Source organism: Mchenga conophoros, linkage group LG12 (genome assembly GCF_057382185.1).
Source record: "Mchenga conophoros isolate Kocher_MC1m ecotype Shallow Benthic linkage group LG12, M_conophoros_male_GT1.1, whole genome shotgun sequence".
Taxonomy (NCBI): domain Eukaryota; kingdom Metazoa; phylum Chordata; class Actinopteri; order Cichliformes; family Cichlidae; genus Mchenga; species Mchenga conophoros.
Window position 1 is genome coordinate 14,675,842 of NC_140537.1, and position 15,469 is coordinate 14,691,310.

Genomic DNA, 15,469 nt, shown 5'->3' on the forward strand with positions numbered 1-15,469 from the left:
TAAGGAATGAATGTGCTGCGGGAAATAGTTTGAAACTCAACATCCTAAAAAATATTAAAGATAAATATTTGCCTGTGTCTTTGAGGAATCAGTTAAAAATACTACCAATGCAATAACACTAGTCATGAAATGGTATTGTTCACGCAATATCTGGATCTGTCTGTCTGCCTGTCTGTGTTTTCATGCAGACTCGTTTCAGGCTGCAAGAGTTAATTATACGTTGTTTAAAAATGTGAAATTTGGAGGTGTCCACTCTTCAGCTCACTTCTCTGCTTGAGACAAGCAGATTTAGGTCAGTGAGATTTGGGGTTGGCAGAGCGACTGGAGAGCTTGTTCTGGACTGTCAGAGCTGCCCTGTATACCATCTGGATGGCTTGATAGTGCTGCAAAGCCAGTGATCCTCTTTTGAGGAGGATCTGCATAAAAAGATGCCTCCAGTGCAACTCTACCTCTGGTGTATCCAAACCAAACTTCACACATAATGGTACATACAGTGTATCCACCTTTGCGCGGGAGTATAACCTGGCATAACGGCTCCCAGGTGTCCAACAGTCACGACTCTGTGAATGTGTTAATCATCCGCTCTGAGCACCAGAAAGTATTTTTTTTCTCCTTTAAACAGCTCTGAACATTCTTACTGCCTTCAGCCCCCTGTGTCAGTGCTGTCATGTCCGGGATGTCAAGACGATTTCCACAAAGTCGTTCAGGCAGTCACAACTTTCATGCTCAGAAGCAGCCCTTTATGCCTCAGTAGCAGCTAATCGCTACAGCGAGATGAAGACCGAACACTTAACACTGAAAGCTTTTACAGCCAGGATTCACTTGTCAGATTTGAGAGGTGTAAGGTGCGAGTTTGCATTCTCAGATATCAGTGTGTGCGCGCGTGTGACAGACAGCTTGAATGTCGGTGTGAAAGCATCGGCTTCCCCACCTTTCTGCCTCTATTCAGCTCGCATTTCTCTCCGGTTCAGAGGGTTTCTGATAGAGCCAACTTAACAGAAATGCCTGAATGGCGAATGCGGCTGATGAGAAAATCCCCTTTTCTTTATTCCTAAATCCACTTCTTGTGGAGCGCCGTTTACTGTAGTAATCGTGCCTCAAGCACCACTTCTTCACAGCCTGTTGTGGAGCACTCTTCCTAAGTGGGAGGTGAAAATGAACATTTCTGTAGCACCAGTTATCATACCTTTGATTTTTATCCCTGAGTGTTAATAAATTTCGTGTCAACTTTAATGAGCACATAATCCACTGATAATACAGACTAATTTAGTGTGTATTTTGAGTGTGTAATGAAGCCCAGACAGAGATTTATACACTGTTGTGCAGTTGGTAGCTTTATCAAGGCAGTGTGGTTGATAATACTTAAATCGATTAGTAGATCTAAGTGGTGTCCAGAAAGGTCCTAAAACCTTTTTACAACTTGAAAAATCTTAGTTGTTTTATAATTGTGCCTGTTATTGTGCAATTGTTCTTACTATATTTGGCACACATGTAATTTACAAAGTATGAGATTGTACTTGTTTGCTCTGTTGCGTGATGTCATTTTGCTTATCTCCACATGGACCACACACCATGTGGAGTGAGTGTGATGAAAGACAATGGGTGATTGATGCACACAGAGCATCCACACATCTGTTGTGCTCTTCGGGGGGAGTTTTGAGGGATGCCCAGCCCATTTGAGAGGTGCTGGAGTGTGGGAAGATGCAGTTGGGACTCTCAAAACACAGCTTTTCCCAACATTACATCATCTCCTGGTCTTTTTCTTCAACCACATCCAACGGTTCTCATGCTAGGCCTACTTAGCTGGGAAGGGCAGAAGTCTACTGGGCTTTTGGCAGGACTGAAACACGGTCTTCTAGTATTCATGTTTTCTGGCACCTGTAAACCCTAAGACTGACCCAAAATGGAAGTCGTTGTTATATTTCAAACACTGCAGTTATTTAAAGCTGTTTGCTGGACAGAAGTGCTGCTCCAGATGTTTAAACAGGAATATACAGGCATAAAGGCCTTTTGATTTCAATTTAAAAAATTGTACAGAAACAATGCTATTACTTCACAGCATGGATGTTAGAATTAAACATTGTGGCTGTAAAAAGGGATCACAAAATTCTTCTCAATTCACTTTTATTTATATAGCACCAAATCACAACAACAGTTGCCTCAAGGGTCTTTGTATTATAAGGTAATTGTGGTAAACCACAACAATCAAACGACAGTGGGAAGGAAAAACTCCCTCTTAACAGGAAAAACCCTCTGGTAGAACCAAACTCAGGGAGGGGCAGCCATCTGGCACGACTGGTTGGTGGTGAGGGGGACAGGACAAAGCAGCAGGTCTTCACTGTGTTTGAACCACTCTGTTGGATGGTTTAACAGGATCCAAAATCTGAGCCCCTTTAAAGCCCCTGTGCTTTAAAGAAGAGGCTTATATTGTTTGGTTTGAAGGAATCCAGAAGCCACATTTCTTAAAGATCAGTTCAGGCTGCCACAGGTACAGTGATATTGTGTCTTTGGGGCCAATGCATCTGTGATTTAGTGAATAATAGTGTGATTATTGATTCTATACATACATATCTGTATGTATATATGCAAAAACATACTGTACAGTGTGTTAGATACGTTGAAAAGAAAAGTTTTAGCATCTGACTCTAAAGACTCTACTTGACTCTACAAAACCGTGGCCAGCTGTTTTAAATAGTCTGCTTGATAGAAACAGTGGAGTGAAATCCGCTCTGCTGGACGCACAATGTAGTGACATCGTTTCTAAATTATGCTCTATAAGAAAAAAATTTGGTATCAGTGCACATCGGCTAACACGCACAGCCCTGTGAAATAACTTCTCACAGGGCTTTACCATGTAGTTTGTAGCACCAGCTATAGCTTCAATAACTTCACATTTGACTTTATCAGTGTCTCACGTCATTGTTGAGGAATTTTGGCGCACTCTTTGCAACATTGCTTCGGTTTTGCAAGCATTTGTTTATCCACAGCTCTCTTAAGGTCTCAACACAGCATTTCAATCAGGTTGAGATCTGAACTTTAACTGGGCTTTTGTGTTTTAGTCTGTTGTCGATTTGCTCCTGTGTTTGGGATCTGAAAGGTTGACCTGCGCAGACTCCTTGCAATCAAAAGCTAAAACACACTCAAGCTCTGAGTCACCTTTTTTTTTTTTTTTTTTTGTGTAGATGCAAAGAGGTCGTTGCCCTGTTTGTATTTGTGTGACTGAGCAATTAGCTTCCTCTGAATTAAGAGATAGTTTTGACAAGCTAAGTGTGTTGGCTCAGCTAGAGGGGCCCTCTTGTTTACAGTATTTCCAGAGTATTTTTATTTCTTTAATAAATTATTTAGTGTCTCTGTATCGATACAATATTGCCTCCCAAAATATCACTGTGTTCTTTTTGGAGAGAAAAGGTTTTCTCCTTCCAAACAACTTATGCTTGTTTCTAATCGTACTGTTGTGAAATTCAACATTTAACATGCTAAAATGCTCCAGAAAACATCAAAACTTCTGCTTTTATAGAGGTGATCACACTCACTGACGATCAGTTAATAAAATGCATGTGACTAGCAGCACCTGGCAGCTACTTATCCTGTTAATCAGTATGAAAACAGTAATTGTGTGCTTAGTTTTTGCAGCACTGCACAGAGTCCTGATAAAACTCCTTTTTCACAAGACTTACATGCTGATATTGATATATCTGTACAGGTCAGTACTGATCCATTATATCTGTTTCCTGGTCAGAGATTGTGGCTCTAGTGTTACGACTGGGCAACACAGCTTACACACTAGCTTGTTCCAAGCACACTGAACCAATGGTTTACCTCTCTTGTGTCCATTCATCCTCCCATTTTCCATCAAGTTTATCCCAGAGTGTGAAGTACTACTGTTCTGTCAGCACTGCTGCCATCTCCAAATTCTGTACAAGGTGTCCTTTGGCAGCTGGGCCTTGACACATTGTTATATGCCAAGAGATAACTAGCCACCATCAGGCGGGCGGAGAGGAGGTGGTGGAGTGAGTCAGGAGAGTGTCAGCCAGGGAACTGTGGTTTGGAAACTGTTCAAAACATTCTGAACTTTGTTTTGCTGTGTTTACATTTGCTGATTTGTGTATTTTTCTCTCATACCCCTCTTTTGTTTTACTTTCATGGTTAGGTTCAGTGGGTGTGGTAAAGTCGCCTTTTAGATAATTTTGTGTTTCAGTTTTGGTCACTAAAGACTATTTGCTTACAGTTAGGATTGACTGTGGTTTGAAATAGAACATTGAACCTGAAAATGATGTTTACTTAGAGTTGTGTAAATGTCATGCATCACTCCTTTGCAATCATCCATAAGTGCAAATTTTGAAATATTATTTAAATTTGCGTTTGCTTAGGATTAGACTTAGCGTTGAAAAGGTAAACCTCTTAATAACGTTTTGCCTTTTACAATCCGGTGAGTTAAACATGATCTAAGTGTGATGTAAGGGGTTCTTTACAAACATCCATTAGCAACAAGCTGGAAATGACAGGCCAAAGGTCACCTTGTGTTTAATTTGGAGACGCCAGCAGCTTTGATAAAATGGTTGATGCACTGAGAGTGACAAAGGGCTGGTTTATAACCACCATTTAACTCTACCACTCTGAGTAGCTCTTTATCATGAGTCATGTCCAGGCTCATGAAATGATTGAATTCAACTAAGAATAAATCCAGAAAATGAGCCTTTTTCACTAGAAGCATCATCATAACAGCATCGTAATATTGGATTATTACAACACAGATTTTGATCTGGCAAAAACAGGCCTCTGTTTTTCCAGTGCGTTTCAGCCGGTAGCTGGACGGTGATAGAGATGTTGTGATGTGATGAATGCTAAATCGAGTCAGATGAAGTGATGAGTCACAGAGGAGTGTGTCAGCGCTGAGGCTAACTGAAGGCTGCATCTGTATCTGGCCAAGCTGTGTACTGAAAGGGTGGGGGTGGGGAGGTAGTGCGAAGTGCAGGGTGCGAGTGGTGATGGATGAGGACTGAGCAAGGGAAGGACGAGGCATGAAATAGAATGAGGATGAAGGACAGAGAAGTCCTGGCCGGGCCACGGAGGGGGAAGAAGAGTGCGAGACAGAGATGGAGAGACTGAGAGTCAAGAAAGAATGAGGGTCAGAGAAAGAGAGTAACCTACTCTCAAAACTGCTGATGTTTGCACTGCTTGCTCTCTGCTGCACGGTGGATTCTCACTTAAATTTGCATTCACTTACACTGTATCAGGTGAGTGTATCAGCGGTGTGTTCTTTGCAAAGGCAAAGCCTTTACCTTTAAAACTTTTAACTTTTTAAAATCTGCCCAATTAGATTAGCGAGAGTATTAAAGCAGATGGCACTTTTATGCATTCAGATACAGATTTGTTTGCATTGTTGAACCTCCAGTGGATTTAAAACCATTCTTTTTTTTTAAAGCCTGTTATTTGTTGCACAGATTACACCAGAGGACATCCTGCACATCAAGCCTATTTATTTACATCACCGTCATCAGGCTAAGAAACATGTTTAACTTATCAACCTGCCCCAAATTGAAATATTTTTGTCTGCCTAAGGCTTTCCGACACTAAGCAGGTGAACTGCAGAGCTGGGATTCAAAATAAAGAGTCTGATATCGTGCTGGGATGGAAAAGCTCAGCGGGGCGTGTGATTCACCATTTTTTCCCCCGCATCTTACATCAAGAAATAAAGTGCAATCATATTCTTTACAGCGTCACGGTAATATGAATGTAAATATTTCACAGGTTTCATACTTGAGTGGAAACCTTTCTTCTGTGCGTTATCAACCGCAGTTCTAATGACCTTCCAAATAACCATCTATCCCGGACGTCCCGCTGTGGATCTACGAATCACTGCTGAATTGTGGGTGAAATGTAGCTTTCCTTCCGGCTGTGAGCTGTCATGATCTGTTTGAGAAACGCGAGATTGTATTCATGCGTGCACGCATGCTTACATGCTGTACTCTCTCTCCTACACACACGCGCGCCCACACACACACACACACACATACAGTGTGGAAACACAGACAGGCGGATTCATCAGTCACTGAGCCTCACAGAGGGTGGTCGCTTAAAGGAAGGAGTGTCCTCTCTGTCTTACGGTTCCTCTCTTACTTTAGCTCTCAACAATTAGTTTATCTGTCACATCCCGTCCCTCCTCAGTTTTAATCCACTGCTCTCGCTCTTCTGGGCTACTTTAGCGCGTCCTGACCTTATTTAAGGTTGTGTTTGTTTCTTCGGCTGACCAGTCGGGGAGAGGGATCGGATGTTAGCAGGCTAGCCAGATGGCTGGGACTGGAGCAGACCCACTGGCCAAACTGGTAGCTGTGGTAGCAGACAGCAGCTCTGTGGGGAGCAGTTTCAGCACCACTGCTACTCCTGGCCCAAAAATGCTAATTAGCCATCTTTTGACAGGTGTATGGACAGTCCTGGGTTTTGTGTTACAGCCTTAGAGTTGACTTAGAGTCATTTTGTCCCAGGTGTATTTTTCCCGGGACTCTTTTCTTGCAGACTCTTAGCTGACAGGAGCTTGAGCTGGAGTGGGATGAAGATGATTGGAGTAGAAAAGTCAAACAGAAGACAAGGAGGATTGACAGCAGGGGAGGAAGCTGATGGGGGTGAGAGGCAGCATGTGTGAAGAGTCTGATAGGAATGGACTGGAGCATTTCTGTCCTTGGAGTGGAGTCAAACCCCCCCTGCGACTTCCCTATTCCGCTAGATCAGTTACCAAGCCGCTACATGATGCGTATCAATAGCACCAGGTTGCCGTACTTCTCTCAAAGCGTTTGCCGTACCTTGCCCGAGGATATCCTGTTAGCCACCTGTTAATAAAGGATGTCGAATCATAAAAGTGCGCTTTACATAACCCTCGTCTCAAAGGAAGCAGAGAGCACAGCTGTTTGACTCAGCCACACTCGAAAAACATCGCCTGCATGCAAATGAAGTCATCTTGCTGATGCATTAGAGCACTGCCTGCTATCTGAGTGGTCAGGGTGAAGGAAGACAACTAATCAGGGCAACAACAGCGCTACTTTCCTGTATCTGAGCTCTCTATATTTCAACCCGTAAGTCAGGTGTTGAGATGAAAAAGAGGCCCGCCTGTGCTACATGGCTAATTTAAAGGATTATCACCTGTTCTACCAAGACACATTAATCCTAATCCGACTTTAACCCCTTTCATCTCAAGTCAGAGTGATTAAGGAGTAGACTGGCCTAATCTCTTCACAGCAGTGATCACGAGCTACGTGCGCTCGATGGGACAGGAAGCGTCACGCTAAAGCATCTACTGTACTCAACACCCCAACTGTGTTTCTACCGATTGCCACTCTGCATACGTAAGGACTTTTTACTGAGTCCACTGTATTATTTTTAAATCTCCTCGCTTCAAAAGAGTTCATTCTCAACTGATGTGCTCTCGCAGGATTAGATTAGTGAGGGCAGGAAGAGCTGTCATTGGCATAATAGGCCTTAAGTATGAAGGTATTATGGTATAATTATTGAGGGAAAAATACTTTGTTAAAGCAAATCACAGTCTCTTGTCTGGCTTTCATGAATTTGCCTTTAACAACTTTGAGTAACCAAACCCAGGATTTTATAAGTAGTCAAATATTTGCACAGTTAGTTTCAATTAATTGTAGTCTGCTCAAGAGATCATCAGTCATAAATTGTAGCTTTAATGCTTTAATGTGCATGGTATGATTACCAGACTGTGGTATGACTTTGTGTGTGTGTGCATGTGTAGGAGTGTGACGGTAACACATGGATACATTCGATATGAGAGAGAAAGGAAAAAGAGACTGGGAAATTTTAGATGGATTTGGTGTGGTAGTGATGGTGGGAAGAAAGGTAATTGAAAAAGAGAGGCATACTTTTGGTTTTGGGGCTTTTCTAAATGAGGGAGTAGAGATGGGTGGGTCCGGCCACAGCATGGTTTCGTGTGTTTTTATGTGTGTGTATATCTGTATTCGTGGAAGCAGATAGACACAAACACATTCGAATGCATTGTCCTGTTCCATCTCTAAGTTTAGTGTATAGACTGAGGGGGACCACACAGGATCTCGGTCTCATGCGTTGGAGTGTGTGGCAACACTGTTATTATTGATCCCGCCACAGACGTCAAACCCCAGTGCTTATTTAACTGCCGGTCTGATTGAAACAATATGCTGGAGCCCGTTTCATCCGTGTCCAAGACCACTGAATTATTAAACACATCTCCAAAGCAAAGGTCTCTCTCTTTGCATAAAGTCGGAACAGAAATGCACTGCCGAGGGACTTCGGGGGATAAACAAGCCCTTCTTCATTAGTGTGATTGGAAGACGGAAAAGGAAGATGAGAAAATTAGTAGATGGGACTTAAGGAGAATAAAAAGATTATAATTGTGTGTCTTTATCACACATTAAGACTGTGAGGAATCGCTGATTAAACTCTAGAATGTTTCAAAAAGAAAAAGAGCTTTTAATTGTATAATCACATGCTGTGTAGACTACAGATAAGAGTGTTTATGTTTCCTTTGTGGAAATAACATGGGCTTTTGGGTACATCAGGACATGGTTAAAACACCCCAGAGGCCTCTGTTAAATTATTTATGAATAGATGCATGGATGTTCTACGTTGGAGAGATGTTTTATGGCTTCAACTCACAAGTTGCAAATTAACTGCAATACGCACACTGGCTGACACATTTGACTCGTGATTATAACTCAAACCACAGATTTCTTTCTCTTTTTCTTTCACCGTTTTATTGTTTAGCACTGATACTCGTTTTTACTTCTTACTCATTGGCAGGTTTATCAAGACATGTCACAGTTTCAAGCACATGAGCCAAAAATGGAATGAGATTTGTGGACCTGAACTTTCAAAAAAATGCAAAGTGTTGCTAAGCTTATGGTAGAAGAAATGGGTTTTGCCATCATGTTAGCGGTAAAACCTAAATTACATTGGTAGCTGATGTCTCGATGCACGCTCAATCATCCAGGTAAGTAAATCCCAAAAGGTTGATTCTGTTCATCTGGACGTAGAGATTTCAGTAGGAGAAACATTTCGTCATTCACCCAAAGTGACTTCTTCAGTCTCAGCTGATTGCAGGTTTCCCCAACCTCACAGCCCATTTTTCATTCAGTGGTATAACTTCAGTTATTGTGCAAATGTACTGTTTATAGGGCTGGGGAAACCTGCAATCAGCTGAGACTGAAGAAGTCACTTTGGGTGAATGATGAAATGTTTCTCCCACTGAAATCTCTACGTCCAGATGAACAGAATCAACCTTTTGGGATTATTGGCTGATATTAGCTATAGCGGGTAAAATAAGTACTGAACATCTAACCAATTTCTAAATATATTTCTAAAGGTGCTATTGACATGAAATTCTCACCAGATGTCGATAACATCCCATCCAATTCAAACATGCAAAGAAATCAAACTGTAGAAACACAACAATCAGGTGATTGGAGCACAGTGTGAACAAGTAATCTAATGTCAATTAACACATCTTCTCTTTATGTTTTATGTGCAGCTTGTGTATCAGAATATCGGATTTTTGCATCACCAATCATTGGTATCTGTATCAGTGTTACAAATAATGTATCAGTTAGACAAAAAACATGTTGTTTGATAAATGGGATCATAATCTGAACATATAACCTGCTTGGTTAGCACACATAATGATAAAAACTGTAGTGTTAATGTGCCGGGGTTAGTTAAATAAAGATAACAGTGTCTCTTTGTTGTGTTTTATTTTGCTCTGTGTCTTTGTCACTGAACTGGAACAAGTGATGTTCTTATATGTTTTTGTAGGAAGACAGTTATATGTGTCTCTGTGATACATATATGCTCTCTTCTTATACTGGAAAATATCTTTAAGTCTAAGAAGGTGAAGCACGTTCCCACTCAGACAAACTGGTAATTGCATTTGCTATAATGATGCAGCTGCCAACACAAGGATTCAGCCTAGTTTTCTCGCACTGGTGAGCAAATATTTTCCCTGTTCCTCACTGTTGTCTGACTTCATGTAAATTGGTTCTTCTACAAAGACTCAGTGGTGTTGGTCGGGATGTGACACGAAGACCCAGCAAACAAATAAGATTTGGGATGGTTTTCAGGGTCTGTGACATCAGCCTTAGCTTGGGGGCACATTGGGTGGTCAATGCATGTGACCTTCTCATAGCGGGGGCTCCATAACCCCCATCCATCCCTATTAGAGGACACTTATCAGGGACAGCAGCCAGAGTGACACACTCCCAGCTGGGCTTCCCTGGAGAAAATACTGTGAAGCGCAGGGATAAATCCCCACAGTGCACTGAGGTGTGTTTCTGTGTATGCGTGCATGTATATATCTATACGTGTGTGTGTGTGTGTGTGTGTGTGTGTGTGTGTGGTTGTGTGTATGAGTTGCTCTCTGCAGATAGGACCCTGTGACTCTGAGATATGCACAGGCTCATTAATTAGAAGCTCTCATTATCCCCCCTCAGGCTCCAGACACTTAATCAACACCAAGCTCAAACTAAGACACATGCATGCACGCACTCTCACACACACACATGAACAGCCATCTCACAGAGTCCACAGCAGGCTCCATTCTGACACAACATCATCTAAGAATACAGCTGTGTAAAAGAGGTGAATGAGTAAATGCTGATGAGGGTTATTTGTTTTCAGTGATGTATGGCACAGCAGAGTGGTGGGTGTCATTGCTGTTTAACACTTTTATTGTTCTAATGTTGTTAAGCATTTCAAAACAGATTCATCCGTCTGCCATGTCGCGCAGTGGAAGCAATCCGTCAAATAGCGTAAATTATATTCTTATGTTTTAAATTTCGATGCTGGAACAAATGAGCTTTCAAGACTTTTTGCTTTATGAATCTCGAATGCCTGCGAGGTTTACCAAATGTCTGTTCTGCCGTTTTCCAACATGAAGCGTTGACACTTTATAGCTACCGAACAGTGCGGTGACTGCCATGTTTGTACTGTTACGTTAACCTGTAAATATAATCTGTACAGGGGATGTTAGACATTACACATCCTTGTGTTTGTGTGTGTGTTAGTGTGTGTACTTTACTGGTTTAAAACCTCAGCCCCTAAAATTAAAAGGATGCTGTTTTTTCAGAGAGGGGACGGACGGTGCTCAGCGACACTCTGATGTTGGGACTTCAGAGTGAGTGCTGGGATAAATTACACTCAGACATTTGGAAGAGCTTTTGGATGACTATTCTTCAGTCGTGTGTTAAATACCTTTTCAGTTCTCCTTCTATTCAGTCGCAAAGTGCGACAGACAGGTTGCCAGCTCTAATAATACTTTTGGGTGGAGCCTCAGAGAGTGTGTTTAAGCAGTTCAGATTTATGATGGGATGATTCTTCCTCCACCCAGTTATGAAGTTGCGGAAGAGCGTTCTTCCAGCTATGAAGTATAAGGCATCTAGCAAATAAGACGGGGAATGCTGTGAGCTCAGCTCAGTAGAATGACTTACATGTACAGTTAATAGTCACATTTCACTTTTAAGAAATAGTTTTAAATGCACCTGTGCAAGCTGAGGTCAGTTTGGGACATAAAGCGTCTGAACAAGGCTGCCTGGGTGTTGATTGCACCCGATCGGGCTATGTCAGATCTGAACCAAGAGTTTGACCAAATAAAATGTGTGGCTTGTGGAAAGGTTTAGCAGCTATGAGGCATTTTACTAGAAACATTTTATGATTAAGTGATGCAATGACATCCCTGAAGTGGCGCCTCTCTAAACATTTTGCCTTCGCAATCCTCAGTGACGACATTGGCCCACAGCGTTGTATCACAGCAGTGCAAACGTCTGTAGTAGTAGAGCCAACCCTCTGAACAAAACATACAGCGGAGACATTTTTGAGGGCGTTATTGGCAAGAACAAGAAAAGGAAGCGCAAACTTTTAAACAGCTCCAAGTTGTGGAAAATGAAAGAGGGGGGAGAGTTGGGTGGCGGGGGTTGGTTGTTTCCCTCTGAAGGCTGGAGTCTGATTTCCTGTGCGGCTGTGATTGGGAAAGCAGAGGCACGCACAGGGAGCCTGCTTCTGTATGGAGATGCCAGATGACAGGCTGTTGCTGAACAGCGCGCTGAGCTGGCCTTTGATTGGTCATCAAAAACGCCTTTTATGAAACAATCTCCTGTGTAAACCTGCTTTAGAAAGTGGGGCTTTAATGTGTGAGCGTGCGTGTGTGGATGAAAGAGAGCACAAGTGTAAATAGTATTTTATTCGTGTGGTGTGCTGCACAGACCCAACAGGAGTCATTTGTGGCCATGGGAATACAAGCTAGGGAAAAATATAGACGCTGTATAATACAGGCACACATAACTCCCACCTGTCTTGACTACAAATCTGTGCTTTGATCACAGTGCCAGCTGCGGATGCGGATGCAGTGACAGTGTTTATGTTCATCCGAGTGTTTCACGGACTCATTTTGCGCAGCAGGAGTTTGTCCATCGGGCCATATGTCAGCTTCGCCCCTCCTCCTGCTGCCTTTTGTTATCTTGGTGACCCCTAGGTGCACTGCGGACCCAGCTGACCCTGAAGACACACTAGTTTATTGACAAACTCACAGCTCCATAGAGTCAATTACCTAAACCAATTTAAATCACAAGCCTACTGGTTAAACTGGTTTCACCTGCACTTCAATATTGACCATTTCTTTAATCCAGCTTCCCCCTTATTTGAGCTCATTTCTGAAAATAGAGAGAGGGGCTTTTATTGTTACTCACTTAGTGCTCAATCATGTATCTGGTGATGAGTAGTCTATGTTTTTGCTGCAGGAGCTGGGTTCAGCATCATTAGTTATGTTTTTCTGATGACAGCGGTGGTGCACTGATTGAAAAATTCTGGGTATTTCTGATGTTTATTTTTAAGGTTTTTTTGTTGTTCCTCTTTTATTATCAGGCAACAAAAGCAATATTCATTATAAATGAATACCGGAACTGTTGTAAAGGTTTTGAGCCCCTCATGACACTATTGTTGAAAGAGCACTTTTAATCATAGAATTTTATAAAACTGAATCACAGATTAGAAGATTAGAAACGGGTAAAAGGCCAGTGGCAGAACGAGACACTGATAATTCAACTCATCGCCTGCTGATAGTCATTCTTCTTCAGTGTGTCTCTGACGGTGATTCCAGTGTGTTGTTTGTTATCATTTCCTCTGTTCTTAATTTAAAAGAAGCAGGTATTTTTAAACCATGCTCACCAATAATATTTTGCAATGTCAGATCCCTGATGTGCAGTAACATATTGCACAGTTTATTGCATGTGACAGTTCCTCTCAGCAGGAAGAAACACGTAAAGTGTATAGAAACAGGGCTCTAGCTGTCTCCAGTGTCCAAGGCTCTCTGTCCTTTGTAAACTGTACCCTTTATGTGTGAATTCAGTCTCTTCTTGCCATGAAAATATTCAAAATAATCAAGGACAGTAGCTTCTATTGAGAATGATCAAGGTAGCAAGCTCATGCAGCAGCACTGTGCAGTGTTATTTGAATTTTTTGAGCTTATTCACACCCGTTTATACTGTGATGACCTGCTAACAGATTCACTTCTTTGTGTGAGGTTGGACACTTAAATTTTTTAGCGGCCTAAGGTCAACAGCCATCCCTCTTTATGTGGGGGTGCACAGCATTACCAGTCCAATTATCCCACATATTTAAACACTATCCAACATTTTGAATGTCTGTTGTTTACAAAAGTGAACGCAGCGTCACAGAAAATGTGAGAGAGAAAGCGATGGATGCATCGCTGCTGCGAGCAAAGATGATTACCAGACAGATGAGCAGCTGAAAAAAACGGTCCACAGTAAAGGGAATACACCAATGTGCAAAGGCTATCGCAAAAGACTACAAAACAAACTTTAGCTTCTATTTATGTATCTAAGAATTTGTAAAATTGGATTCATATAAAAAGTAGTGGCTGATGCCAAACATTTAAGTTTGTTTTTGATGTCAGATACACCCACCTCTTGGCTTTGGTAAAGTATCCCAGATTCATTTATTTTGTAGGGACGTGGTCACGCTATAGGAGATTTTCGGAGAAAAATAATCACATATTCTTTAGATTCATACTGAACTGAACAGCTTTAATCATCTTCTCTGTGACTATTGTTTGTTGGAGTGTGAGGTCTATACCAACAACTTAAACGGACACAAGGACATTTCCTGAAAATCACAAAACCCTGTCTTGTTGGGCTGCCACAGCAATTGGCACGTGGTTAGAGAGACTGCTCGAGGATTTAGGATCTAGGGATGTGTCCTTGAGCGACGCACCAATCCACAGCCCGCCTCCTGTCTGGGTGGCAGCACCATCTAAGTGCGTAAATGTAAAGCGTACTTTTTGGCAAGTCTTTGAACGGCGGCGCTATGACCCTGCTACCTTACGACCGCTCAGCTCCACTGCTACAAGTCTCTAAACTGTGAGGCTGGAGGAGCGCAGGGAAGGAAGTCATCAGAAAGCTGTAGTCCAGTTTTTCTTTTCTTTTTTTCTTTTTTTGCTCTTGCGTGAACCAGGATATCCTTCCAGCTGCAGAAATTCCAGGGATTTTTTTTGGTGCTTGAACCCCCCTTCTCATAAAAGTAATCCTTGCCTGTCGCGCCGTCTCCACCGACCTCTGTGTGACTATTTCTCTACGAATACTTCCAAAAAGTGTGTTTCGGCCGCTGGAAAATGGGATTTGACCACTTGTGATGAGTGTTTCTGCATTTTGGTAGTCATTTCGCTTCCCTGTGGTCTGCTCCGCATCGACTAGGACAGATTGGACACAGTTTATTCGCACCGCGCTGGACTAAAATTTGTAACCTAATTATAGGGAAGACTTCTCCTTCTTCTTCTTCTTTTAAAGAAAAAACTTTAAGAATAAATCTTCCTGAAACAAGATCCCGATTGGTCCCGGTGGCGCTGATCTTGCGTGCCGAGTGAAGAGGGACCGGGTTCATTACGGACTCCTACTTTGGATTTACGCACAGGAACCTTTCACGCAAACAGTGTCAGTTGACACAATGTGTCTCTGATTTATCCTCCGAGCTTCAGTTGTGGATTTAACCGTTGTGTGATTTCTGTTGACTGTGCTGTCTACCCCGAAATTGCCGCAAAGCTGAGACTCGCACACCATCATGCATAGCTCCTTGGAGAAAATCTGCTGCAAAATCGAGGGAAGTCGAGAGGCAGCATGACTTGCGCTCTGGATTTCTTTGAATCTACATTCCTTTCTCATATAATATCTTAATGCTGTTCCATTTTGATTTACAAATATGATGAAATGGCAGCCCCGGAAGAAGGTGAGTGTTTCTGAGATATTTTGATGATAACGTTTCTCTAGTAGATCACAAGTTGGGCAGAGGGGCTCGGCCACAGACTGCCGCTCTGCCTGTTCGCTTACTACAAATGATCGGCTACACCTATAGTAGTAATCACATTAACGTTGTGCACTAAACTATATTAAACTGTAGCCAAAGCAGAGTTTATAAGGACGAG

General features: G+C 42.2%; 1 protein-coding gene across 3 annotated transcripts in view; it reads left to right on the forward strand.

The window, feature by feature from the left end:
* Nucleotides 1-15,469, forward strand: part of LOC146562296 (tetratricopeptide repeat protein 28-like) — a 196,806-nt gene that overhangs the window by 42,351 nt on the left and 138,986 nt on the right. Inside the window, exon 1 of one of the 3 annotated variants that reach the window (XM_085293928.1) lies at nucleotides 14,348-15,273. The exons of the other annotated variants lie outside the window; for them this stretch is intronic. Within the exon in view, the coding sequence (XP_085150054.1) occupies nucleotides 15,247-15,273 (27 nt within the window). The 5' untranslated portion in view covers nucleotides 14,348-15,246. Of the gene's footprint in view, nucleotides 1-14,347; nucleotides 15,274-15,469 lie in introns of those variants that run through there. 3 annotated transcript variants of the gene reach the window in all.